General features: G+C 57.4%; 3 protein-coding genes and 1 pseudogene across 4 annotated transcripts in view; 2 read left to right on the forward strand and 2 right to left on the reverse strand.

Annotated features, from left to right (window-relative positions):
• Positions 1-1,034, forward strand: part of POLE (DNA polymerase epsilon, catalytic subunit) — a 56,043-nt gene extending 55,009 nt beyond the window's left edge. The window contains exon 49 of the mRNA XM_039471600.2: positions 48-1,034. Within this exon, the coding sequence (XP_039327534.2) occupies positions 48-161 (114 nt within the window). The 3' untranslated portion in view covers positions 162-1,034. The remainder of the gene's footprint in view (positions 1-47) is intronic.
• A 1,367-nt stretch (positions 1,035-2,401) lies between these two features.
• On the reverse strand, positions 2,402-5,947 carry P2RX2 (purinergic receptor P2X 2). Of its 2 annotated transcripts, XM_039471595.2 has the most exons (11): positions 5,775-5,947; positions 5,188-5,323; positions 5,011-5,082; positions 4,841-4,916; positions 4,655-4,751; positions 4,409-4,489; positions 4,174-4,312; positions 3,704-3,834; positions 3,447-3,537; positions 3,272-3,337; positions 2,402-3,184 (listed from the first exon to the last, which is right to left on the reverse strand). In XM_039471595.2, the coding sequence occupies exons 1-11, from the start codon at positions 5,945-5,947 to the stop codon at positions 2,837-2,839; spliced, it is 1,410 nt and encodes a 469-aa protein (XP_039327529.1). In that variant the 3' UTR covers positions 2,402-2,836. The 2 variants fall into 2 exon arrangements, with proteins under 2 accessions (XP_039327529.1, XP_039327528.1); XM_039471594.2 differs by having other exon boundaries at positions 2,402-3,337.
• Positions 5,948-19,590: 13,643 nt separating this feature from the next.
• On the reverse strand, positions 19,591-21,969 carry LOC120365093 (small ribosomal subunit protein uS15-like; annotated as a pseudogene).
• LOC120365094 (leucine-rich colipase-like protein 1) lies at positions 20,755-25,868 on the forward strand. The gene is made up of 5 exons (XM_074401990.1): positions 20,755-20,853; positions 21,964-22,089; positions 22,213-22,338; positions 22,679-24,623; positions 24,797-25,868. The coding sequence occupies exons 1-4, from the start codon at positions 20,755-20,757 to the stop codon at positions 22,868-22,870; spliced, it is 543 nt and encodes a 180-aa protein (XP_074258091.1). The 3' UTR covers positions 22,871-24,623; positions 24,797-25,868.
• The last annotated feature ends 300 nt before the right edge of the window (positions 25,869-26,168 follow it).

Below are 26,168 nucleotides of genomic sequence, written 5' to 3' on the forward strand. Positions count from 1 at the left end.
CCTCCATGGGTGAACTGGGGTCTCACTGTGTCTGTTTATTCCTTCAGGTCTTCATGGAACAGATCAGAATCTTCCAGAACATTGCCCAGCACTACGGCATGTCGTGCCTCCTGGAGACCCTGGAGTGGCTGCTGCAGAAGAACCCACAGCTGGGCCGTTAGCGGGCCCCAGGCCCCGGGGGCCTCCACACCCACGCCAGGCCTCCTGATGCGGAAGCCGCATCCCCGTGCTTCCAGTGGCCGGACCGCTGACCACCCTGACTGTCCAAACCTGTGACCACAGGCCAGGGAACGGGGAGGGAATCAAAGAAAACAATTCTCAGGGAACTCAGACGTCACAGGAGCGAACAAGAGCAGGATGTGGCCCTGGCCTGGCCATGAGCGAGGCTGCCAGAGCCCTGGGTGGTGGTTCTCGTTGACGGAGTGCATTTCCAGGCTTCTGCTTCCTGCACCATACCTGGTGGGGTGGGAGAGTTCTCTAGGTGCGCCAGCTCTTTTTCCTAGGAGGAAAAGCCCCTGGAGGCTTCTGGCTACTTGAGATTGGGCTCTGAGAGGAGGTGGGTTCCCATGTCCATGGTGGGGCCAGAGTCTCACCTGTTTGCATGGAGAAGTGGGCTGTCCCCACCGCTTTCAGGAGCAGGGTGTGGACTGGTTTCCCAGGGAGTCTGGACCCTGACCCGTGAGAATCTGGACTTTGGCTTTGTTCCCTGCTCATTTGGAGCCAGCTCTAGAGGGAACCCTCCAGCCCCAGGAAAACCAGACCTCTGCGCCTCACTTCGGCCAGATACATCCCTTGTCCTTCACTTTCTTGCCCTGGACCAGCTGGAAGCAGAAAGGCCAGTTTCCCAGGGCAGCAAACAAGTATGAAATGTAAATCAGAAACGCAGATGCCCCAGACGACAGCTCACAGGAGAGGGGGGCCTACATTCTCCCTGCGAGGCTTGCATCGTTGGCCCAGAGCTGGCCTTAGTTTGTCCCTGCCGTCTGTTGTCTGAGGGCATGGCTGCCACACTTTCCATTTTGCCTTGTATTTCACACCGAAGTTTCTTTAGGTTGTCACTGTGTATCCGTCAGGGCGCCCCAGACTGGGGGCATGGGTACCGCTGGGCACGCATTTGGCCCTTGGATGCCACTCAGGCCGCCTGCCTGGAGAAACCTGATGCCTGCTCGGATGGACCAGTGCTGAGGCCTCCAGAGTGGAGATCAAATCAAATTAGGGCAAACGGGAGGAGGGAGGCCGGCTGACTGGGCTTCATTCCTGGAAGCAAAGCAAGAGAACACTCGGGAATGAGGATTCATGGGGCCAGAGGACAGCTGCTTTATCCCCCAGGAGGGCCACCCAGCAGGACCAGGGGCGCTTGGTGTGGCTGTGGGCCCCGGCCAGCCTGGGTTCGCTCTGAGGCCAGCTGGGAGCTGGGGCGTTTGAGCAGTAGTGGAGGGCTCAGAAATGAGAAGCTTTGGCCTTGGTGCCCAAGCTGCAGCCCAACTGGAAGAGCCAGTTTCTCCAAAAGTGGGGCCGGACGTTTGTGAGCCACACAGCACATGTAGGCCATGGGGTGACCTGAGGCCAGGAGGCCACAAGTGAAGGGGAATAGGACCTGGCTGTCCAGCATCCGGTGAGAAGACTGTTCTACGGCACTGGGGTGAGGACTCCAGAGTTGTGCTGAGACCTCCAAACTCAGGCTTTCAGATAAGACCAGACCTGTCTGGCCTGCCCCTCTCCGCTCTTTAACCCTGGGGAGTGGCGGTGTTGCTTTCCTGAGACTGGGTTTTCCTTAGAAGGCAGGATGGCGCCTGGCAGGGGCAACTTCATGATGCTCAGTTCTGGGTTCCTCCCAGGGCCCCCCTCCCCCTCCCAGGGCGTACCAGTCTAACCACCGCAGCATCCCAGGGTGCAGTAACCAGATCACCCACAGGCCCTGGTCCGGTTAGAGCCAGCTCCCGGGCCGGTGTCCATCCACCTCCTCCTGGCCTGACTTCCCATCTCAGATCCTGCCCCCACCCAGCAGCAGCAAATGCGGCTCTGAGCACCGCTGCGGTCCGAGCTTTCGTTTTCTTTGTGTGCGGCTGTCACTGCCTCCCTTCTGTTTCCTCTTCCTGAGTCATGCTGCCCCTATCCTCCCACATTCTGAGATGAGGTGGCTCTGGTTTGGAGTCTGTGGTGGCCTGCCAGGTGAAGGCAGGGACACATCCTGGGTCCCGGTGCACTCCGAGCCTCAGCAGACCTCACTGGCCTGACTGGCTGTGCGGACAGTGGGTCGTGGGCCAGGCAGATGTGCCCTGCACGCCTCCCCGGCTGCCTAGTGGGGAGATGACCAGACCAGGTCACTGTGCAGCCCAGCTCCAGGATGGTAGGGCCTAGCACCCCATATCCATGGGCTCACGATATGTCTACCCAAGGAACAAGGCCAGAAGGTTGTGCTTGCAAGTTTATTGAATTCTTAGAAGAGTATGTTGTGACTTCTAAGGGTAGAGTCTGGGCAGAATTTGAAGTTACAAACCCTTGTGGGGTGGGGTGGGATGAGGGTTCCCATGGCCCAAGACCAGGAGCAGAGCCCCTCAGAGCTCAGCTGCCTTGGGTCCCAGGTGGCTGTGAGAGGTGGTGGAAGTGAGGAGCACTCCAGGGGCCAGCTGGGGAGGGGCCGGGATTGGTGCACCAGGGTGAGGCACAAGCCTGGGGCCGGAGTGCGGCCCTGGCCCTTGCACGGGAATCCTGTGGTGTTCGGTTTCGTGGAGATGCTCTGCTACCAAAGTGCCCTGGTCCACTGAGGGTCCCTAGCTGGGGACTGGCTGGCCCCACCAGGCTGGGTCTGCGGGGCAGTGTGTCAGGACAGCGCTCAGAGTTGGGCCAAACCTTTGGGGTCTGTGGGTATGGAGTCTTGAGGGGCAGGCTCGGAGACAGGAATGTCCACCATCTGCTTGGATGGGGCAGAGATGGGGCGAGGCCGTGGGGACGCGATGGCCAGGCCACACTCTGCCCCTTGCTGGCCTGATAGAGGGCTGGGGGGCCGATCCTCGGAGCAGTGGGCGGGCTGGGGAGGGGCCTGGCCCAAAACGCGGGCGAGGGTCAGAGGCCAGCTACCTGAGGAGTGGCTGGGTGTACACACCTTGTCAAATTTCTTATGGCTGTAGACCTTGTTTTTGTTCATGAATGTTAGCAAGATCCAGTCACACAGGAAGGAGCCCTGGGGCCAGCAGAGTGGAGACCAGGGTGTAAAGACCTGGTGGACCCCATCCCTGCACCCACTGGGACCCCAGAGTGGGTTCCTTACCACCCCGATGGAAGTCAGAGCTGTGGCCAGATTAATGATGGTGGGAATCAGGCTGAACTTCCCAGCCTGGAGAGAATGGGGGGTGGTCAGAATGTCTGACAACCACTGATGGGGCTGGAGGGGGGGTGGGGCATGAGGAGCAGGGCTGGCCACCCACCCCGAGTGGGGCAGTCACCTGTCCATGCACAATGACGTCAATGCGGATCCCGTAGGCCTTGATGAGCGTGCGGGTGGTGGTGCCATTGACCTTGTAGTACTTGGCAAACCTGGAACAGGAAGGCCGGGAGCCCCTGTCCAGGCTGCCTGGTCCTGTGTGGCACCGGCCAGGGGCCACTTAACCTCCATGCTCCAGGGCTGCCCCTCAGGTGCTGAGCCTCTCAGGACCCTACTGTGGCCATGACTCAGGGGACAGCAGTGTCCTGAGGACAGTACCTGAAGTTGTAGCCTGACGAGGCAGGCACGTGCTTGGGGTCCAGCCTCCGGAAGGAGTACCTGGGGTTGCACTCCGAGGCAGGCAGGTCCAGGTCACAGTCCCAGTTGATAATGACCCCGATGACACCACCCTACCAAGAAGAAGCCAGGGAAGGCACACAAGAGGCCCCTTGAGCTGGGATCAGTCCAGGCTGCATGTGAGGTGTGCACTGGGGCCCACAGGGCAGCTTGGGGGTGCTGCTGGGCGTCCAGTGTCTGAGCTATAAGGGGTGCCAGCGGCCAGCCCTGTGGCCAGTGTCAATAATTCATCGAGTGCCACGCGGGATGGGTTGTGCTGATCGTGTTTCTTTCCTCTGCCTGAGCAGGGCCGGCTGGTCAGGAGCGAGAAGGGACTGCTCCCCCTGTACCTCGGGCCCTCCCTGCACAGGTGCCAGCCCGCCCCGGCCCCACCCCACCTGCGCCTGCCCTGCCTTGTGTGCGAGCTCTGCGAAGCTCTCCCCAGCCTGCTCCACGATGAAGCCCAGCTTGAAGATGGGGCAGTAGAGGTCGGAGGCCTCGTGGAACGTGCAGCGCTTCAGGTACCCATCTGTGCGGTCGGCGATGTTGCCCCTGAGGAGGCAGCAGGAGGCAAGGCCTGCACCCCAAGTGCCCCATCCCCAGGAGGCAGCCCTGTGCTGGGCTGTCAGCACGCCCTGCGGCTCTTACTTGGAGAAGTGGAATTTGGGGTAGTGGATGCTGTTCTTGATGAGAATGGTGAAATTTGGGGCCATCGTACCCAGAAATTGGCTGAGAAGGCACAGACGGGCTGTTTAGTCCCCTCCTCCCCCAAGGCCTCCCCCCACTCCCCGGCATTGGCCCCCACCCCTCGCCAGCTTCTGTTACTCCTGCCCCGTGCATCTGGCCTCTGGTCAGAGGAAAAGGATCAGAGCGGAGGCTGGGTGGTGGGTGCACCTGACAGAGGCCCCGTCTTCCACCGGGCACCAGCCAAACACTTCGCAGGTCTTGGAGGGCCCCTGGTAATAGGGCACACAGCGCCCAGTCCGCAGGCCTGTGGGGCAGAAGTCGCTGAGCCTTAGTGGGGGCAAAGCCCTGCCCCACCTGCCCAGCCCAGCCCAGCCCGTGCCGGTGCACACTGACCGTTTCCCAGCATGTCCAGCTCCCCAGCCACACAGTCGGCGTCGGAGTGGCAGGTGGCATTGTGGACTCTTATGCTCTAGGGTGGAGGCAGCCCAGTCAGGGACCCTTCGAGGGTCAGCCAGCCCCCCCCAGCTGAGGCGGGGTTCCCCAGCGCCAAGGGCCCAGCTCACCTCGGGGCAGGTTGCCTGGGTCTGGAACTGGGTGGCCTCGACCCTGGTGATGATGCTGAACACGCTGCCCCCCTGGGCTCAGAAAGACGGGGGCGGTCGGCCAGGCGGCAGCTGCTGCCCCTCGGCCCACTGGGGTGGGGTGCACGGCAGTGCGGGAGGCTTGGGGGCGCCCCGTACCTCGGGGGGCTTCACATACTCCTCCACGTCCCACACTTTGTGCTCCGACGTGGTGATCCCCTTGACCTTGGTGATGACGGAGCTCTCAGGGCCCGTCTCGCTCTCCTGGTAGCTTTTCTGCACGATGAATACGTACCTGCGGGCAGGGGCGGTGCCGGCTCCGGAGGCGACCCCGGGAAGGCTGAGCTAGCCCGAGACCCGGGTCCACTCTGCGGGGCTCTAGGAGTCTGTCCCGCGCCCCCGGTCCCAGCCCCTGCCCCAGCCCCAGCCCCGATCCCTGTCCCGCGCCCCGCGCCCCCGGCCCCAGCCCCGCGCCCCGCGCCCCCGGTCCCAGCCCCAGCTCCGCACCCCGCGCCCCAATCCCTGCCCCAACCCCGAGCCCTCGATCCCAGCTCCGCACCCCGCGCCCCCAAAATCCCTGCCCCGACCCGCGCCCCGCGCCCCCAATCCCACCCCCGGTCCCCGCCCCGCGCCCCCAATCCCACCCCCGGTCCCTGCCCCGCGCCCCCAATCCCTGCCCCGATCCCCGCCCCGCGCCCCCAATCCCTGCCCCGATCCCCGCCCCGCGCCCCACGCCCTGCGCGCACCACACGAAGTAGAGCAGGATGAGCAGCTGCACGGCGCGGTACAGGACGCCCAGGCGCCGGTTCCTCACCACGATCACCTTGGGCGTCTCATAGTCCCAGAGGGCGGACCAGCAGCCCCGGGCCAGGCGCCGGGCGGTCGCCCCCGCGGGGGGCTTGGGCTGGGGGGCGGCCATGGCGCGGGCGGCCCCCGCCTCCGGAAGCCAAGGCCGGGCTGAGGGTCCCGCGGCGCACCGAGGATGGGGCGAGCTGCGGCTCCGCCTCCAGGGCGCGGCCTCGTGCCCGCGCCGCGCCGCCCCGCCCCGCCCCGTCCCGCGTGGGTCCGGGGGGTCCCGCGTGGGGCTCGGAGCCGGGCCTCTCGGGGCACAGCCCGCGGTCCAGGTGGGGGCCGAGCGCCGAACCCGCGGCCCCGAGGCCGGAGGGTTGGGATTTCCCGGGTGGGATCGAGGAAGACGGTCCCCGCGGCGCCCCCGCTCCGGTCCAGGCCGGTTCCTGCCGCGGCTGCCGGGGCTTGGAGCCGAACCCGCGCTCGCGTCTTTGCCCGCAGATCCGCGGCTTCTAGCTGCTGCCTCGGCCGCGGCCCCACCGCGGCCGGCCCACTGTTTCCTTCGCAAGCCAGGGGTTTTCTAACTTTTCCTGTCTCCACTCAAGCAAATCCCAAACATCACAGTCTTTCACAAAATGATCTTTATCGTGATAAAAATCATCATAGGATGTAATTAACTATTGTAAACAATTCAGTGACATACCACCTCTATTTAGTCGCCATTTTCCCCACCCCAAAATAAAACCCCCATCCATTAAGCAATCACGACCCTTTCCACGCCTTGTCCTGTATGACCTTTTGTGTCCGGCTTCGTTCACTGAGCATGTTTCCAAGGCTCACCCACAGGCAGCACGTGTCAGCGTGTCATTCCTCGCTACGGCCAAGTGAAACGTCAAGGCTGTACGAAGACATTTAGGTTGCTTTCAAAATAACTCAGCAGTGCTGCTATAAACATTGGTGTGTTAGTATTTGAACTGTTAAATTAACTCAAATTTGGCCTTGAGGCTGCCCCTGTACGTTGAGTTTTTAGGTAACAAACTGTGACCTAATGTACTCGTAAAGAAACTAAAAGCCTAACTTAGAAGTAGATTTTGGAACAAATGGCAAGGTCTCAGCCCATGACAGGCTGCCAGCTGATCTGACCCTGTCTATATAAGGCAAACACCTACCTCAAGCTGTAACAAAATCCAGCTGATTGTGATTTTTAAAAATAGCTCACTTCTGTGTTCTAACTCAGAAAACTCCCTCCCACATTACAGAGTGGACCTCTCAAACCTCTGCCATTGATTCGGAGTGCTGCCCAATTCATGAGTTCTTTTGCTCAGTTAAACTCTGTTGGCTGGGTACAGTGGCTTATGCCTGTAATCCCAGCATTTTGGGAGGCCAAGGTGGGTGAATCACTAGAGGTCAGGGGTTCAAGACCAGCCTGGCCAACATGGTGAGACCTCATCTCCACTAAAACCACAAAAATTAGCCGGGTGTCATGGTACCTGTACTCCCAGCTACAGGAGGCTGAGGCAGGAGAATCATTTGAATCTGGGAGGCAGAGGTTGCAGTGAGCCGAGATTGAGCCACTGTGCCCCCGCCTGGGTGACAGAGTGAGACTCGATCTAAAGATAAAAACAACTCTGTTTACTTGGTCCAAAGCTTTTGTTTTGATGGCTTGGCATCAGAAGTGGGATCTGACGTAGATCTCCAGCCACCTGCTAGGAACACTGAATGGCTACGAGGGCTCAGATGCCGACTGATCTCTCAAAGCAACAAGAATCACAGGTGGGTTCTTGCTGCCGGATTTATGCTCTGCGAACATGTGTTCTAAGCCCTCTGAATTTGAGCATTTCTTAGACTGGAATGGGTCCAGGATTGAATTGGATTCAAAAATCAACTGCACTGAATCCAGTTAGAGGGCTCCCAGAGGTCCCTTTTGGTAATGGGTTTGTCTGAATCAAGGAGTCTGGGAGCCACCTTCTGGGACTCCTGCTAATTTTGTGTATAAGAACGATGGACCCAGAACTTGTGCATTTTTTAGAAAAATGGGTTAACCCCAAACTCATAAAGACCCCTGCAGATTCTTGGAACCACACGCCGTTTGGAGACATTAAGGTAAAGCTGACCAGGGAAGTTTTCCCCAGAGGCAGATGGCATCCTAAATGCTAACAGCTTTTCCAAGATGGTGGATCGAGACTTCTGTGCCATTGTGAAAGCCTTTGCCTTCCCCCACCCCTTATTTCCTGCTGTCTGAATGTTTTCCTTTTCCTTGCTGGAAATCCACAGGACCGTCAGGTGTGGATGGCTTTAGCTAAGGGTTACGCTCTAGGACAAATCCAGAGTGTGGTTGGGTTTGTGGGCTAATGCCAATGCCTGTTGTTCTTCCAATGACAGCCACCCTGGAATTCCCGAGGCAGGGTGGAGAGGGCTCTCCGCTGTGCTCTAGACACAGCTGCTGTCGCTTTCCCATGCTCGCTGGAACCTTTCCAGTTAATCCAGACACGACTCATACGGAAAACATGCCTGGGCGATGCCTGCAGAACGTACTCAAGACCCGGGGATTCTCTTTGTGGGTGTGAGACGGTGCGTGTGTGATGTCACTGGATTATGTCCAGCGAGGTCCCTTTCCGTTAAATGTGGTCACACACCCTCGCAGCATACTGTAAAGAGACTTCATCCCGTAAGTTTCCCCATGGGACCTGGTTGGAGCCCTTTGGACACGTGGGTGAGAACGTGTCGTGGACTTCTGCTGCAGAGCCACCAGGTGGCCGCCTCTTCCAGCTCCCGGGGCCTCCGCCAGGCCCGCGGAGAGGCTGCTCTCTGGGTTCTGCCTGCTCATGGGTTCGGATCTTGCAATGTGGTCTGGCTCACTTCCACCTTCCAAACGGCTTCCCCTGACAGTTCCCACCCAGGAGACCTCCCATAATCAGAGGCCAGAACAGTCAACAACAACAGTTAGCACCCACCTTGAAATAAGTGAAGATAGGTTAGTTTTCACTGAAGACAGTTTCCAGTCGGATTCTTGAGGCCTCATGCTTGGTGTTAGTGAGGTGCTGGGTGTATGGAATTCAAAACTAATTCATACGTTGGGAGAGATCTCGGGCTTTGTGGCCAACCCGACCTCGCAGGGTTTTGCCCCCAAGTTCACGCCTAGTGATTCAGACAGGTAGAAGCCACTCTCTGAAAGGTGGATGAGAATATTTGTGTCCAACAAAAACTAGAGCATCGCACGGCTTTGAAGCTCCTCTTTGGCCCGTGCTGGGGGCTTGTGTATGGTACTGAACAAAACTGAATGTCGTACCTGTCTTTCCTCTGATTTTACTACGACTGAGCTTTTGAGACAGGGCCTCGCTCTGTCACCAGGCTGGAGTGCAGCGGTGCCATCCAGACTCACTGCAGCCTCCGCCTCCTGGGTTCAAGCGATCCTCCCTCCTCAGCCTCCTGAGTAGCCGGGATCACAGGCATCTGCCACCACACCTGACTAATTTTTTGTATTTAGTAGAGATGGGGTTTCACCACGTTGGCCAGGCTGGTCTCGAACTCCTGACCTCAGCTGATTCAGCTGCCGAAGCCTCCCAAAGTGCTGGCATTACAGGCATGAGCTACCAAGCCCGGCCCCTTGGCCCCTTTTTATTTTTATTTTTATTTTTTATTTATTTTTTTTTGAGGAGGAGTTTCGCTCTTGTTACCCAGGCTGGAGTGCAATGGCACGATCTCGGCTCACCACAACCTCCGCCTCCTGGGCTCAGGCAATTCTCCTGCCTCAGCCTCCTGAGTAGCTGGGATTACAGGCACGCACCACCACGCCCAGCTAATTTTTGTATTTTTACTAGAGACGGGGTTTCACCATGTTGACCAGGATGGTCTCGATCTCTTGACCTCGTGATCCACCCGCCTCGGCCTCCCAAAGTGCTGGGATTACAGGCTTGAGCCACCGCGCCCGGCCTGGCCCCTTTTTAAATTGCATTGTTTGTTTTTTTGTTGTTGAATTGTAAGAATTAATATTTTGGGACACTAGACGCCTATCAAATACGTGATGTGAAAATATTTTCTCCCACTCTGTAAAGTGTCTTTTTACTTTCTCGATAATGCCCTTTGATATATAAAAGTTTGTTTTGTTTTTTTTTTTTGAGACGGAGTTTCGCTCTTGTTACCCAGGCCGGAGTGCAATGGCGAGATCTCGGCTCACCGCAACCTCCGCCTCTCGGGTTCAGGCAATTCTCCTGCCTCAGCCTCCTGAGTAGCTGGGATTACAGGCACACGCCACCATGCCCAGCTAGTTTTTTGTATTTTTAGTAGAGACGGGGTTTCACCATGTTGACCAGGATGGTCTCGATCTCTTGACCTCGTGATCCACCCGCCTCGGCCTCCCAAAGTGCTGGGATTACAGGCTTGAGCCACCGCGCCCGGCCTATTGACTCTCTTGAGCTAATATTTACGTCTGACATAAGGCAGGGCCCAGCTTCATTCCTTTGCTGACTCGGTTTGTCCCAGCGGCGTTTGTTGAAGAGACTCTTCTCTACGTGGAAGTCGGTTGGCCGTACATGGTCTGGAAGTTTGCCTCCTCCAAAGCTGATGTGGAAGTTGATCCCGTGGCTGCAGTGTGAGGAGGCGGGCCTGGTGGGAAGTGCTTAGGTCTCGGGGCTAAATCCCTCATGGGGTTTACGGGTCAGTGCCCTCCCGGGGGGTGCCCACGTCCTCCCTCTGTCAGTCTCCGAGGAAAGAAGAGCCCGCCCCGTCTGCCCCCGAGTGTTCTCTGCCAGTAGCGGCTCCTTCCGCTTTGCTCCGTGAGTTGAAGCAGCTTGCAGACCTCATCAGGGGCAGGTGTCAGTCTTAACCCTTCCAGCCACCAGAAGCGTGAGCCAAATAAAAGTATCTTCTTTACAAACTACCCAATCTCGGGTATCTGTTAGGGCAACACCAGGTGAACTGAAACCACACAGAGGTTATTTCTGGACATTCAGTTCCGTTCCACGTAAATGTCCTTGTACCAAGAACACGCGGTCTTCATTACTGTACTGATACAGTCAGTTTTAAGACTGCAAAGTGTGAGTTCTCCACCTTTGTTCTTTTTTTTATTTACTTTTTATTTTTATTTTATTTATTTGTTTTTTGAGATACAGTTTTGCTCTTGTTGCCCAGGCTGGAGTGCAACAGCATGATCTCCACTCGCTGCAACCTCCGCCTCCCAGGTTCAAGGGATTCTCCTGCCTCAGCCTCCCAAATAGCTGGGATTACAGGCAGGTGCCACCATGCCCAGCTAATTTTGTACTTTTAGTTGGGACAGGGTTTCTCCATGTTGGTCAGGCTGGTCTCAAACTCCTGACCTCAGGTGATCTACTTGCCTCGGCCTCCCAAAGTGCTGGCATTACAGGCGTGAGCCACCGTGCCTGGCTGATTCCTTTTTTATTTTTTATTTTTATTTATTTATTTATTTATTTATTTTTGAGGCGGAGTTTCGCTCATTACCCAGGCTGGAGTGCAATGGCGCCATCTCGGCTCACCGAAACCTCCGCCTCCCGGGTTCAGGCAATTCTCCTACCTCAGCCTCCTAAGTAGCTGGGATTACAGGCACGCACCACCATGCCCAGCTAATTTTTTGTATTTTTAGTAGAGACGGGGTTTCACCATGTTGACCAGGATGGTCTCGATCTCTTGACCTTGTGATCCACCCGCCTCGGCCTCCCAAAGTGCTGGGATTACAGGCTTGAGCCACCGCGCCAGGCCCTTTTTTATTTTGTTGTGTCAGGTTCTCTTTCTATCACCAAGGCTTAGTGCAGTGATATGATCTCAGCTCACTACAGCCTCAACTTCCCAGGCTCCAGTGATCCTCCCGCCTCAGCCTCTTGAGTAGCTGGGATCACAGGCGCCCACCATCACACCCGGCTAATGATTGTATTTTTAGTAGAGATGGGGTTGCACCATGTTGGCCAAGCTGGTCTCGAACTCCTGACCTCAAGTGATCCTCCCACCTCGGCCTCCCAAAGTGCTGGGATTACAGACATGAGCCACCGTGCCTGACCCAGTTTGCTATTATTTTGTTGAAGATTTTTATTCATAACATATAGTTTTTTTTTTTTTTAATTATCTGTGTCTGGCTTTGCTATCAGAGTATACTGATATTGGCCTCATAAAATTAGTTAAGAAATGTTGCCTTGTGAATTTCTTTGGAAGAGTTTAAAAAGAATCAATGTTAATTTTTCTTTAAATGTTAACTTTTTAAAGTTTCAACTTTTTAAGTTAGAAGAGATGGAAGAGGAGAGAATGCTTCTTAACTCATTCTATGAGGTCAGTATTACCCTGAAGAAAAAAAAGACATCGTAAGGAAAGAAAAATAAGAAAAATACAGACCAATATCACTTATAGATGCACAAATTCTCAACACAGTATTTTCAAACCAAATCCAGCAACAGAAAAAGGATTACACACCATGTCCAAGCAGGATTTATCTCAAGAATGCAAGGTTGGCGTAATATCCCCAAGTAATAACATCATACACCACAGAAATAAAATAAAGGACAAAACCCACACGATCATCTCAGCAAATGCAGAAAAGGCATTTAACAAAACCCGACAACTCTTCAAAAACACTTAGCAAATTAAGAACAGAAAGGAGCTTCCTGGACCCATTAAAGGACATCTGCAAAAACACCGAGTTAGCGTCTTTCTTCCTAAAATTTATTTTTTGCCGGGCGTGGTGGCTCAAGCCTGTAATCCCAGCACTTTGGGAGGCCAAGGTGGGTGGATCACAAGGTCGAGAGATCGAGACCATCCTGGTCAACATGATGAAACCCCGTCTCTACTAAAAATACAAAAAATTAGCTGGGCATGGTGGCGCGTGCCTGTAATCCCAGCTACTCAGGAGGCTGAGGCAGGAGAATTGCCTGAACCCAGGAGGCGGAGGTTGCGGTGAGCTGAGATCGCGCCATTGCACTCCAGCCTGGGTCACAAGAGCCAAACTCCGTCCCAAAAACAAAACAAAACAAAACAAAAACAAAAACAAAACAAAAGAAAACAAAGGTGGATCTCATGTTAAATGTTTTATTACAATAAAAAATAATTTTTTTTTTTTTTGTTCCGAGAGGGAGTTTCGCTCTTGTTACCCAGGCTGGAGTGCAATGGCGCGATCTCGGCTCACCGCAACCTCCGCCTCCTGGGCTCAGGCAATTCTCCTGCCTCAGCCTCCTGAGTAGCTGGGATTACAGGCACACGCCACCATGCCCAGCTAATTTTTTGTATTTTTAGTAGAGACGGGGTTTCACCATGTTGACCAGGATGGTCTCGATCTCTTGACCTCGTGATCCACCCGCCTCGGCCTCCCAAAGTGCTGGGATTACAGGCTTGAGCCACCGCGCCCAGCCACAATCCAGTATTGTTAACTACAGGATGAAAACATATAGCAGACTTAGAACATACTCGTTTTGTGTGATTGAAACTTTGTATCTGCCAGGGAGCAACTCCCTCTTGCCTTCGCCACAGCCTCTGGCAACTACCATTCTTCTTTCTACTTGTATGAGTTTGACAACATAACTTTGAGATAGGATCTCGCTCTGTTGCCCAGGCTGGAGTACAGTGTGCAATCCCGGCTCACGGCAGCCTTGACGTCCAGGGCTCAAGTGCCTCAGCCTCTTGAGAAGTTAGGACCACAGGCATGTGCCACTGTGATAGGCTACTTTTTAAATTTTCTGAGACAGAGCCGCACTGTGTTGCCCTTCAGCCTGGTCTTGAATTCCTGGGCTCAAGTGATCTCACCTGGACATTCAAAAGTTCTGAGATTACAGGCATGAGCCACTGCGCTCAAATGACAACATTTTTTTTTTTTTTTTTTTTTTTTTGAGATAGTATCTGGCTCTGTCACCCAGGCTATAGTGCAGTGGTGCGATCACTGCAATCGGCTCCTCTTGGGCTCAAGCAATACTCTCGCCTCAGCCTCCTGAGTAGCTGGGACTACAGGTGTGAGACACCATGCCTGGCCATCTGGCTATTTATTTATTTATTTACTGGTAGAGATGGGGTCTCCCTGTGTTGCTTATGCTGGTCTCCAAATCCTGGGCTCAAGTGCTCTTCCCACTTTGGCCTCCCAAAGTGCAGGGATTACAGGAGCAAGCCATCACCCCCAGTTGACATAATTTTGAATGGTGAAGAGAATAAACGCTTTTTCCCTGAACTCAGGAATAAGGCAAGAGTGTTCTCTCTTGCCACTTCTATTCAGTATTTTGCTGAAATGCTAGTTATAACAAGTAGGTAATAAATTGAGAAAAACTGCAGACGAAGTAAGCTCATCTCCATATGCAGAAGGTATGATATTGTACATGGAAAACCCTAAGGAAGACACTGGAAGCTGTTAGAGCTATTAAGTCAGTTATATTTTCTTTCTCTACCTTTGTGTTTCTCTCTCTCTCTCTTTTTCAAGACAGGATCTCATTCCATTGCCCAGGCTGGTCTCGAACTGGTACCATCTTGGCTCACTGCAGTCTCCGCTTCCTGGATTCAAGCTATCCTCCCACCTCAGCCTCCTGAGTGGCTGGGACTACGGGCATGCACCACCACACCCAGCTACTTTCTCATTTTTGTATGTTTTGTAGAGACAGGATTTGCCATGTCTTGAACGCCTGGACTCAAGTGCTCTACCCTCCCTGGTCTCCCAAAGTGTTGGAATGACAGGTGTGAACCACAAGGCCCGGCCAAGTTTAATTATTTTAGATTCTTCCTGCAAATGGAGTCATGTAGCATTTGCGTTTCTGTGCCTGGCTTGTCCCACCGCATACGACCCTCACGGGTCACGCATGTTGTTGCAGCATTCTCTTCTTCTTCTTTATTTTTTTATTTGAGACAAAGTCTCACTCTGTCACCCAGGCTGGAGTGCAGTGGCACCATCTTGGCTGACTGCAAATTCCACCTCCTGAGTTCAAGTGATTCTCCTGCCTCAGCCTCCCAAGTAGCTGGGATTGAAGGCACCCACCACCATGCCCGGCTAATTTTTGTATTTTTAGTAGAGACGGGGTTTCACCATGTTAGCCACAATGGTCTTGATCTCTTGACCTCGTGATCCACCCGCCTCAGCCTCCCGAAGTGCTGGGATTCCAGGCCTGAGCCACCGTGCCCGGCTGCACTCTCTTCTTTCTTGAGGCCGAAGAGTATTTTGTTGTGTGGACACACTTTATCCATCAATGGGCAGTTAGCTTGTTTCCCACAAATCTACTTTCTGTTTTTATGGATTTGCCTATTGTGGACACTTTCTATACATGAACAGATTTATTTGTTTAAAGCCTTTCTCTCTAAAAAATGTTATAACGTATCTGAGATATAATTCACATACTATACAATTCACCCATTTGAAGTGTACATTCATTGTTATTATCATAGTTACAGGATTGTGCAAACTCCACCACTATCTAAATTTAGGATATTTTCATCACTACAAAACACGCACTCCCCCGTCCTTCCCTCCCCACTTTCCACACTTTGATTCTCGCCCAACACGCTTTCCCTGGGTGAGGATGGCGGCCCACTCTTTGGCTTCCACTGGCCACGTGAGCGCACAGCCCTGGCTGAGGTAATTCTCCGTTTACTTCCTCCTACATGGATCCTGAGCTCTCTCTGGGACTCACTTTTGGCCAACACAATGTGGTTGAGGTGATGCTGTGTGACCTCTGGGCAGCTCAGAAGAAGCCTTGCAGATCCTCCTGGGGCTCTTGCTCTGGGGAAGGTGTTAGCCACCCTGGGACCGCCATGTTGTGAGGAGGCCTCTGCGAGCCACGTGGGGGGCCTTTGAAGAGGAGAAGAGTCGAGGGGCTCCCAGCCGTTGGGGTTCCTCTAGGCACCAGATTCAGGAGTGAAGGAGACACCTTGGACACAGTCCTGTTGAGTCTTCAGATAATTTTCGGCAGCCTAAGCAAGACGTGTGAGAACCGCCCTGCTGAGCACAGTGAACCCACAGATGGGAGCCACTGTCACAAGTCATCTTTTAGGGCTACTGAGATTTGGGGTGCTTTCTTTTCTGGTGGCTCGCAGTGGAGATGCTACGCTAGACTGGACACATGTATCCCTCATTCCTGTCGCCAGAGCCGAGGGGTTCACTCTGGATTCCCACCCTTGCTCCCCACATTTGCGCCCCCTGTCCCCCAGGCCTGCCTGACTCAGCCTCCCATCCCCTCTGGCTGCCAGGCCTGCACACTCTTGCCAGGGTCCTCTCACCTGCAGCCTCTCTGCCCGTTACAGAGGCCACCACACACTCAGGAGCTTCCCACCCCAGACCCCTTTACTGACCCTAGCGCTAGAAAGGGCAGCATGCCTGGTGCCCACGCTCCAGGGCTGGCTCCTCCAACCCTCTCCAGTGTCCCCCTCCCGCCTCTGCTCCCAACACTGGGCTGTGCCCACCGCTCCTCCCCTGCCGGGCGCTCTCCTCGCTCTCCCATCCCCCCCGGGCCGCACTCCTGGCCTCAGGTGTTGTGCTGGTGCCTCCGTGAAGTCTCCCTGACACCCTGCTGCTCAGGGTCCCCTGGCAGCTCCGTCGTGCCCCAATGAGGCAGCACGCTGTGCGAGGTGTTTGTCGTCAGGCCCACCTCTCGCACTGGACTGAGAACGCCAAGTTGATAGCGGGGCACAGCCTACTTCCCGCAGCCTGCCATGGCACCAGGCACGTGGCCAATCACAAATAAATAGGCAAACAGCCCATCTGCGTTTACTGCATGAGCAGATGCATGTGGAAATAAACGAAGACCACCCAGGCGACAGCAAGGCCGGGCTCTGAGTTCGGAGGACTCAGTTGGGATCCCCCACCCTGAGACTGGCAGGGGGCAGGCACAAGTCCGGAGATTGTTGTGGGGAGGGCAGGGGCCATGGATGGAAAGTCAGGTGTCCTGTGGTTGGGGAGAGGGTGTCTTTGGCATCCTCTGGTTGGTCCTGAGTTGGAAGTGCGGGGGGAAACCAGGGCGGTCAAGCCCCACCTGTCCCAGCAACTGGCTGCAGAGGCGGTGGCAGCGTCCAGCTTCTCCTGTGGTCGGGAGTCGGTGGCCCTACGGGCTTGGCCGCTGACCAGACGCCTACACACAGCTCTTGGGAGGGAGACGAATGTCTTTCTCCTGGGACCGAAGGCGGAACAGGAAGGAGAAGTCCTGCGAAGCGGCTACGACTGTGCCAGGGTGCTGCCCGGCTGCCCAGCCCCGCTCTGTGTCCGCCTCTGCTTTGGGGCTGGCGTCTGGTCTGGAAGCTGCAGCCTGGCTGCCTCACCTCTGCACGGAGGAGCTGGTGGGACCTGAGGAGGGCAGGTAGGGCCGCTCAACGTGCAGGCAGCTGTCAGCCGCCGGGGACGTTTTCAGCAAGGGGGTCCCCGTCTCGCGAGCCACCCGCATGCTGCTTCCTGTGTGAGTCCCGACAGGCACACGCGGCCGGGAGCCCAGGGTCGACTCTGCCTCACAGCTGGCTCTGCCCTCGGTTGGGGGGCCCTGTGGGGACGACCCCACCTGCCAGGTGCCCGGCCCTGCCCTCCTGGGCCCCTGCAGAGGTGGGCAGAAAGTCGGAGCAGGGGTTCTAGAACCAACCCCAGGGACTTATCCTTAAACATGAAAGCTGGTTCTGCAGAGGATTCTTGGGGATTTGCGGCGTCTTTGACCAGATTTAGCATCAAGCTACTTAGCCGCTTGAGCTGCTGTGGGGACAAGCTAGATATTGATAACTGTAGGACACTGAAGTGTCTGATTCCAGAGATTTCTAAGCAAACGTCCTGGAGGAGAGACCCCCATGTGTAACTTGAAAATCATAAGCTTCCCCCAGGGCAGCAGCACCCCCAGGACACTTGTGAGGTCTGCCTGTGGCCTTTGCTTTTATCACAGTAAAATGCACTTAACATAAAGTTGACCATTTTAACAACGTTTTTTTGAGATGGGGTCTTGCTCTGTTGCCCAGGCTGGAGTGCAGTGGTGCAACCTCGGCTCACTGCAACCTCTGCCTCCAGGGTTCAAGCGATTCTCCTGCCTCAGTCTCCTGAGTAGCTGGAATTACAGGCACGCGCCACCACGCCCAGCTAATGTTTGTATTTTTAGTAGAGACGGGGTTTCACCGTGTTGTCCAGGATGGTCTTGAGCTCCTGACTTCAAGTGATCTGCCCGCCTCGGCCTCCCAAACTGTTGGGATTACAGGTGTGAGCCACTGTGCCCAGCCCCCCATTTTAATGATTTTTAAGTGCACAGTTCAGTGGCATGAAGCACATTTATACAGCTGTGGAATGGTCACTGCTTTCCTCTCCAGAACTTGATGTCTCCCCAAACGTAGATTGGACCCCATTAAACACCACTCCCCCCACTCCAGCCCCGGGCACCACCGTCGCACTGGCTGTCTCGATGGTTTGGCGACCTTAGGAACCCCACAAGTGGGATCGAGTAGCATTTGAGCTTCTGCGAGGGGCTTGTTCCCTCAGCACCGGGCCCTTGGCTGACTGTGCCGCCCCCGGGCCTGAGCTGCCTTCCATTTCTGGGCGATCGGCGCCCCTCTGCACACACGCCGCTGTGACTGGTGGTGACCTGCGGCCTTTTAGACGCTGGACTTTCCCCGTGTGGGCGGCTGCCTGTTCCTGGGCTGAGCGGGGCCGTGTGATCGCCGGGTACATCCTGCTCAGTTTGGAAACTAGGCCTGTGAACTTTTCTAGGCCCTGTGAAAAGGTTTGAGACCAGGAAAGAATGCTTCCTGGTTCCACACACAGAAAGCGTACTGCAAGTTTGCAGTTTAAAAATGTTCTGGTTGTGATTCCATTTTGCTTTTATGTAGTCACATGAAAGATTATGTTTAAAACTGGGCACAATGGCTCACACCTGTGGTTCCAGCTCCTCAGGAGGCCGAGTTGGGAGGATCACTTGAGCCCAGGAGGCTGAGGCTGCAGTGAGCTGTGGCTGTGCCACTGCGCTCCAGCCTGGGCAGCAGAGCGAGGCCCCTTCTCTGAGAAAGTGCCACTTAATAGGTTTGCTCTGATGTCCATTCATCTGGAAAGTGTTGACGTGACTCAGTGGTCTGGGGCCGGGGCTCCGGGATCAGGGACGAGGGGCACCCGAGACCTTTGACTTTTGACTTCCCGTGAGGGAAATGAAATCCATTCCTCTGCCCCTTCCACTGCCCCTCCGGGGACTGCCATGTGGAGCAGCCATGCCGGGGCTTGGCTATCCCTGCAGTGGGCGTTGGGGGGGCAGCCCGTGGACAGGAGTGTATTTGGGTGCCTCTGGCTGGTCTTGAGTTGGAAGTGGGGCCACTGACTGAGTCCTGGCCACGTGGGGCTGGTGGATACGGAGGTGCTGCTGCAGCCAGAGCTCCTCCTCTCCCCGTGGCCATCCACCACGAATGCACCAGGGCTCGTGGCTGCACGTGGCCTGGGCGGTGTCTGTGTGTTCATGCTCGCAGGACAAAAGTGAGTCCTGAAGCCCAACATGGAACTTCTTGGTGACCTCCTGTTAAAAGAAAAACTTTAGACAAGATGATTTTAACAGTTTGAGCAAAGATCATGAATTGGGCAGCATCCAGAACTGCAAGAGGGGGCTGTTTGCCGTGGTGGGGGCAGTGCCGTCAGGCATGAGGCTCACCGTGAGCACGCCCTGGCCGCTGACCACACCCGGGGCGACGCTGCTGCCTCGTCTGATGCCCTCGTGGCTTCTGGGCTGGGCAGCAGGCACCCCTCCAGGAGGACCCCAGGGCAGGGCTCCTGCCCCCGCTCACAGCAGGTGCTCGTGTTCAGATTCATCAGGGCACCGTCGTCCGCTGGGAAAAAGCTTCTTCAAAACCCTTTTTTGTGTGTGGTTAAACAATTATTTTATTGCTTGAGTACATAGATTTATACGACCAGGGCCGAGGCTGCAGATGAATCACATTTCCAATTGGGAGGGAGGACTCGCTTGGTCTTATAACATTGAGCCAAACGGTGAATCCGACTCCATCAGAATCAGACAGAATTTCGCAGCCTTTCTGTTCCACTCAAGATGCTTTTGAACAGCTGCTGCTTTCTTAATTAAGTGGTGGCGATCTTCAGGGAGATCAGGAGCAAGTTCCTTAGACTTAAGGATTCTTAAGATTTTATTGCCTGTCACGGAATGCGCCTGCCCAGCACCGTGTACAGCTCTCGGGTCACACTGATCTGTGAAGGAGTCAGGCCAGTTTGTAAATCTGCTCCTTCACGTCGTAGATGTCCACTTTAGCCACGTGGGGACGCCGCGGCCACAGGGCAAAGCTGAGTGGGACAGGCGCTTCCCGGGAGCAGGCATGCGACCTGTGATGGCGGTGGGCAGGCAGCGAAAAAAGCCAAAATCCATTGTGTCATAAAAATCCATTTTCCATTCAGTGCTAAAAAGAAATGAGTCACTATGCCACGAAAAGCCACGGAGGAACCTTAAGTGGCCCTTTACTCAGTGAAATGAGCTGACTGGAAAAGGCTACAGGCTGGTTCCAACCGAACGGGGTCCTGGAAAAGGCAAAACTGTGGGGACAGTGGAAAGCCGTTGTCAGCAGCCGGGGGAGGGAGGAGCGAATAGCCGGGCGCCGAGGGTTTCTAGGGCATCGAATCCTCTCTGCAGGCTACTGAAATGGTTCCGTGAGAACCCGTTCACCCAGAGCCACAGCAGGCACGCCCGAGCCTCCCACAGTGAGCCGTGGACTCTGGGTGATGAGAGCGAGTCCCTGTGGCTCTATCGATGGTGACAAATGCACCACATGAGTGTAGCACGTTTATAATAGGGGAAACTGAGGCAGGGGAAAGAAGGTGGGCATATGAGAATTCTATTTTCTGCACATTTTTTGTAAACCTAAAACTGCTCTAGAAAATAAAGTCCATTTTTTTTTAAAGTCTATTTTGCAAAAGAGCCGGAAGGGAAGGGAAGGCAGCAGGGATGCCAGTGCCAGGTGCTGGGCAGGACAAGGCAGGCGTGGACACACTCCCACGGGACCCTGGGTCTCCGCAGGCACACGTGCCCGATGGCCAGCCCAGTGTGGATGTTGCTGCCACTGCTGCTGCTGCTGGGGTCCTTGGCGGGGCACAGGCTATGGAAGAAGCAGGTGTACCCGTCCCACAAGGTGGGTGCTGGCCTCCCCTGATGCCCCTACAGGCCCCACACCCCGGGGCTGCCAGCTTCTGTCAGTGGGCCATGCTCGCCTTCCCGCCACGTGCCGGCTGCGCTGCCCGAGCACACCTGAGGCTATGGGGCGGTGCCAGCGCCCGGAGCAGCCCTGGGGCCACAGCCGCCACCAGGCAGGAGGGAGCACCGCCACGTGGGAGCCGCGCTGACGTGTGCTTGTTTTCGAAAAGGTGCCCATTTTCCCTTTTTCTTTTGTTAATTTATTAGTTTTTTTTTTAGATGGAGCCTCACTCTGTCGCCCAGGTTGGAGTGCAGTGGCACAGTCACAGCTCACTGCAACCTCCGCCTCCCACGATCTTCCCGCCTCAGCTCCCGAGTGGCTGAGATGACGGGCGTGCGCCACCACACCCAGCTAAACTTTGCATTTTTAGTAGAGACGGGGTTTGCCATGTTGGCCAGGCTGGTCTCGAACTCCTGACCTCATGATCTGCCTGCATCAGCCTCCCAAAGTGCTGGGATTACAGGCATAAACCCCTGCGCCCGGCCAGAAAGTATACCCATTTTTGACAAAACGCTGTTACTTATGTTAACAGGTGATGGGATTACTGTCATTATCTTAAAATTCAGAGTTAGGGTTGAAAGCAGTGATGTCAGTAGACAAAGCCACAAGACCAGGGTCACACGCACGCGGCGCCTTCTGTGTCTGTGGCCCGGGGTGGCTACGAGCTGTGGCCGCAGGGGTAGGCCTGGCTCTTGGCTTGCCACTGCTGGCTGTGCCGTCCCGGGAGCCTTGCTCACCCTCTCTCAGCCTGTTTCTTCTCCTGTAAGACACCAGGCCCTGGGCTGGCCCTAGAGCTTCGCCCACGCTCTGCTGCAGTGTCCCGCCCCTCGGTGCCTCGGTTTACCGTCATCCACGTGGCTCATAGCCGGCCTTCCCTTTCTCGGTCCGGGCCCCCAGCACAGACCCTCCAGAGCCACCGAGGTCTGGGTTTGTTCCAGAAACTTCTCAGGGAACCCAAGTGTGAGGGATGGTGACCCAGGGGAGCAGGGAGAGGGGAGGCCCCTCCCGAGTGCAGAGCAGGTGAGTGAGCCAGGGAGGGCGTTTCAGGGCATCGGGGAGGCGTGCAGGATGGACGAGGAGTGCCAGAGCAAGTGCTGCACCACCGGCAGCCTGGACCCCAGCAAGCAGTGCAGCCCCAGGACCATCTTACTGAGGTGCCTGCCCTGGCGAAAGGTGCGTGTGGGTGCGGGGGGCGCGGAGGAGCGAGACCGCCGGGGGCCCCTCCTTCCTGCCCTGGAACAGCCAGGGAGTGGGTGGCGGGTGCAGGGACAAGTCATCTCCCGTCCCGTCCCGTAGCCCATCGGGCACAGCTGCTCCCACAGCTCGGAGTGCCAGAGCCGCTGCTGCGTCCGCAGCAACCGCAGTCGGCAGAAGTTCTGCACACCCCTGACCATCTTCCTTCAGTGCCTGCCCTGGCGCAAGGTGAGCTGCGGGCACCGGGGGGTGGAGGGCAGGTGAGCTGCGGGCACCGGGGGGTGGAGGGCGGGTGAGCTGCGGGCACCGGGGGGTGGAGGGCGGGTGAGCTGCGGGCACCGGGGGGTGGAGGGCGGGTGAGCTGCGGGCACCGGGGGGTGGAGGGCGGGTGAGCTGCGGGCACCGGGGGGTGGAGGGCGGGTGAGCTGTGGGCACTGGGGGGTGGAGGGAGGGTGAGCTGCGGCACGGGGGGGTGGAGGGAGGGTGAGCTGCGGGCACCCGGGCAGATGGAGGGCGGGGGCACTGGAGACAGCTCCTCTCCACGGCCTCTGCCCGCCGGCATCTCCAGCCAGACGGTGACTTCTGTGGCAGCCACAGGGAGTGTAAGAGCCAGTGCTGCATCCAGCTGCGGGACGACAGCCCGCACCGCTGCATCCTCCGCTCCGGGATCCTGGCCCAGTGCCTGCCCCTGCTGAGTCTGCGTGGGAGGCTCAGCTTCGTCGAGGGCGCCACGGCGACCAGGCCAGGACCACAGCCATGAGAGGTGGGCTCTGAACCCACGGTGAGGGCAGAGCACCCGGGCACCCTGTTCGTGAGGCCTCGCCTCACCCTCCGTCTCACAGAAGCCTCCTGGGCTGGGCACTGACTCCACAGGGTGTGGGCACCGGGTCGGAGACCATCAGAGCCTGTGGGGCCGTGGAGAGGGGAGCTGGGACCAGTCCCCGCGGAAGCTGGGGTGACAGGGAACAGCCTCACCAGCCCTGAGGGAGGGCCAGCCCGGCTTCTCCCCTCCCTCCCCTGTCCGTGGCTGAGCCTGAGGGAAATCCACGGGATATGCGGTGCGCAGCCGTGGAGTCAGGGCAAGGCCAGGTGGCCAGCCGTGACAACGCTGTGGGGGCGTGAGTGTGAGTTTGCGGAGGCCCAGAGCGCCCACCTGGGTGAAAGGCCCCAGGCCCTTTCTTTCAGCTCTCGGGTCCCCCCAGGCCCTCTCGCGGGTGGTGGGAGAGCAGAGCTCTCAGGCGTCCTGCTCGGGTGGGAGCTGAGTGAGGGTGTCTGCCTGCGGGTGCTGTCCCACCCCCGGGGGCTGGCCCGGGGGATGCTGTGGCCAGCTTCACTTCCTCCTTCTGTGGCTGCTCCGGCCCCGTCCCCCCGCCCCGGTTCCTCAGCTCCGGCTCCTCCTTTAGTGACCGAGCTCAAACCTGGGCGCTGGAACCTTCAGGCTGGACCGCGTGGTGCCGGGGGTGGTTCCCGTGGAAGCTTCGCTCGGGCTCCTGCTGCTCTTCCTGGGGCTCGGAAATCCGTGGAATTAAGTGGGGAGCAGCGGCCGGTGGTCCGTGCGCTTGATCGCTGGGCGTGAATAAAGGCTCCCGGCTGAGTGAGCGTGTGTCTCATCTCCTCTGTGTCTTCTGAGTAATAACAGCATAAAATCTGCAGTCAGGGAGGTGGGCGTCTGCCGTTCAGCGCCACGCAGGCCTCCGGGAAGCCTGGGGAGGCAGAGGCCTCACTGTGGGAGGCGAGCTGGGGTCTGGTCACCTCCCATGGTGGCCGCAGGTGACAGCTGCTCCAGACGGAAACGCGCTCCCTCCCCTTCCCTGACGCGGGCGTCCCCGGCACACAGGCCCCTTCCCCAGGCCGGCTGAGCTTCCCGGTCACCTTCCTCCCCTCTGGGATCCGGGTTCAGGCCGAGAACCCTCCCCACAGCAGACTCCCGCCTGGGCAGCACCCGGGCTCTGCAGCAGTGGAGCAGGTGGGGGTGGGTCCGAGGGCGTCTGCAGCTCCCCTGGGGACACGCGCCGCTCAGCCTGAAGTTGCCAGTTTGGGTGACTTCCTTCAGACAAGGCCTGTGAGACCGTGAACCGGGCGTCGGGCCTGAAGCAGGCCTGCCGAGGCCACAGCACAGCGCGCGTGGGACGCTCACACGGCCGCACGGACCGGGCCCTGCAGCGCCGTCAGCCGCAGTTCCTGACTTCGCAGCCTTGGGTCGTGTTGACGAAACGGCAGTTTGGTGACGTTTTCTATGGGATGTGGAAAGTGAACTCAGTCTTCCCACGATGGGGCTGTGGACACACGTTGCTCAGGGTGACCCTCCCTGGGCGTGTGTGGTGACAGACACAGCTGCCACCGTGTGGTCCCCGTAGGAAGTGAAAGCAAAGCTCCTTCCTGATGCGAAGCTGCTGAGAAAGGAATTTTCCACACACACCTCCACCTCCCTGACGCCGTCCACACCCCAGCGCCTGGATCCGGAACCTTCAAACAGGATTGCCCGCCGCCAGCAGGACGTGTCACGTGGTGAGGTGGGCACGGGGTGTCTCTGTGGGGGTGAGCTGGGATGTGGGGGCTGTCCTCTTGGGGGTGAGCCGGGGCACAGGGCCATCCCATGGGGGGTGAACCGGGCTGCGGTGGCCGTCCCCTCGGGGTGAGCCCAGCAATACCAGGGAAAAGCTTCCCTGACTCACCTTCCCCACAGGTAGCTCCAGCTTCTTGGCACCCCTCCTCCCGCAGAGACACTGGAAGCACATGAGGAAAGCACTGAATGGGACAGGTCTCGATCCAATACAGTGAAAAATCTCATTTTCCCAAACTCCACAGAAACATTGTGTGTGGTCAAGTCAGTTGGAGTGGACGCCACACAACAGGGGCACGGGGCGTCTAAGGTGACGGGTCACCCGCTGGTTCCAGGAGGAGCACGGAGCCCAGCAGGCACCCAGAGCTTCAGGCAGCCCCTAGGGTGGACGCAGAAGGGGTTCCTGCCGGGCATTCGGGAGACGCTCTCTGGGTTGAGGCCGGGGAACCACGGCCGGGCCAGCCCTGTGTGCTGGAGGAGCCCACCGCACCGGGGTCTCCCCACTGCCCCTGCCCCTGGCGTCGTCACCCCATGGCAGAGGGGCTGCCCGGGGGTCTTTCCACAACCTCCCATCGGAGTGGGGCCCCTCGGCCCGGGGTGCGACCATCTCCTCCCTCTGCCCGAGCCCTCCAATCCCGTTGCCATCACGTTGGGTCAACTTCACTATGAATTTGGAAGTCTAAGGAAATGACAAAGCGAAACAGCGCGGGGTAGGTGGGCGTCAGACGCCGCAGCCCCTGGTGAGTCCCTCTGTCCCTTCCGCACGGGGCCTCTCCCGGCCTCTCCTGCTGAGGTGTGCCCAGAGCCCCCCCACTGCTCCTCGGGGCACAGCCTTGCTGTGGACTGAATGCGTCCCCAGATTCCTGTGTGCAGGCCCCGAGCCTGGCGTGATGGGACTGGAGCGGGTTCTGGGAGGTGGCTGAGGCTGCGGGGAGGCGGTGAAGGCTCGTGAGAAGGGGGTTCACGGCCTTGTGATCAGAGGCTCCAGGCGACCGTGGTGGTAAATAGCAACGCGCTGTGAGAAAAGAGACCACAGAGGCGCAGCGTGCCCGCTCCTCCGCGAGGACGCCCTGGGAGGGCGGCCGCCTGGGACCCAGAGGGGCCTCCGCCCTGCCCACCTGCCTGGCAAGGACACCCTGGGAGGGCGGCCGCCTGGGACCCAGAGGGGCCTCCGCCCTGCCCACCTGCCTGGCAAGGACGCCCTGGGAGGGCGGCCGCCTGGGACCCAGAGGGGCCTCCGCCCTGCCCACCTGCCTGGCAAGGACACCGTGGGAGGGCGGCCGCCTGGGACCCAGAGGGGCCTTGGGGAGCTCGCCCTGCCGGCACGGGATCTCCGACTCCAGCCTCCACAGCCGAGCAGCCAGTGCCCCCATGTGCGTGCCGGGTCTGTGGTGTTCCGCATGGCAGGCGAGGAGGCTGAGACGAGCCTTGTTATTCTGACCACCCATCCTCAAGTTCTAGCAAAATGATGATTTCTAAGAAGGAACGGAATAGA

This window comes from Saimiri boliviensis, chromosome 7 (genome assembly GCF_048565385.1).
Source record: "Saimiri boliviensis isolate mSaiBol1 chromosome 7, mSaiBol1.pri, whole genome shotgun sequence".
Taxonomy (NCBI): Eukaryota; Metazoa; Chordata; class Mammalia; order Primates; family Cebidae; genus Saimiri; species Saimiri boliviensis.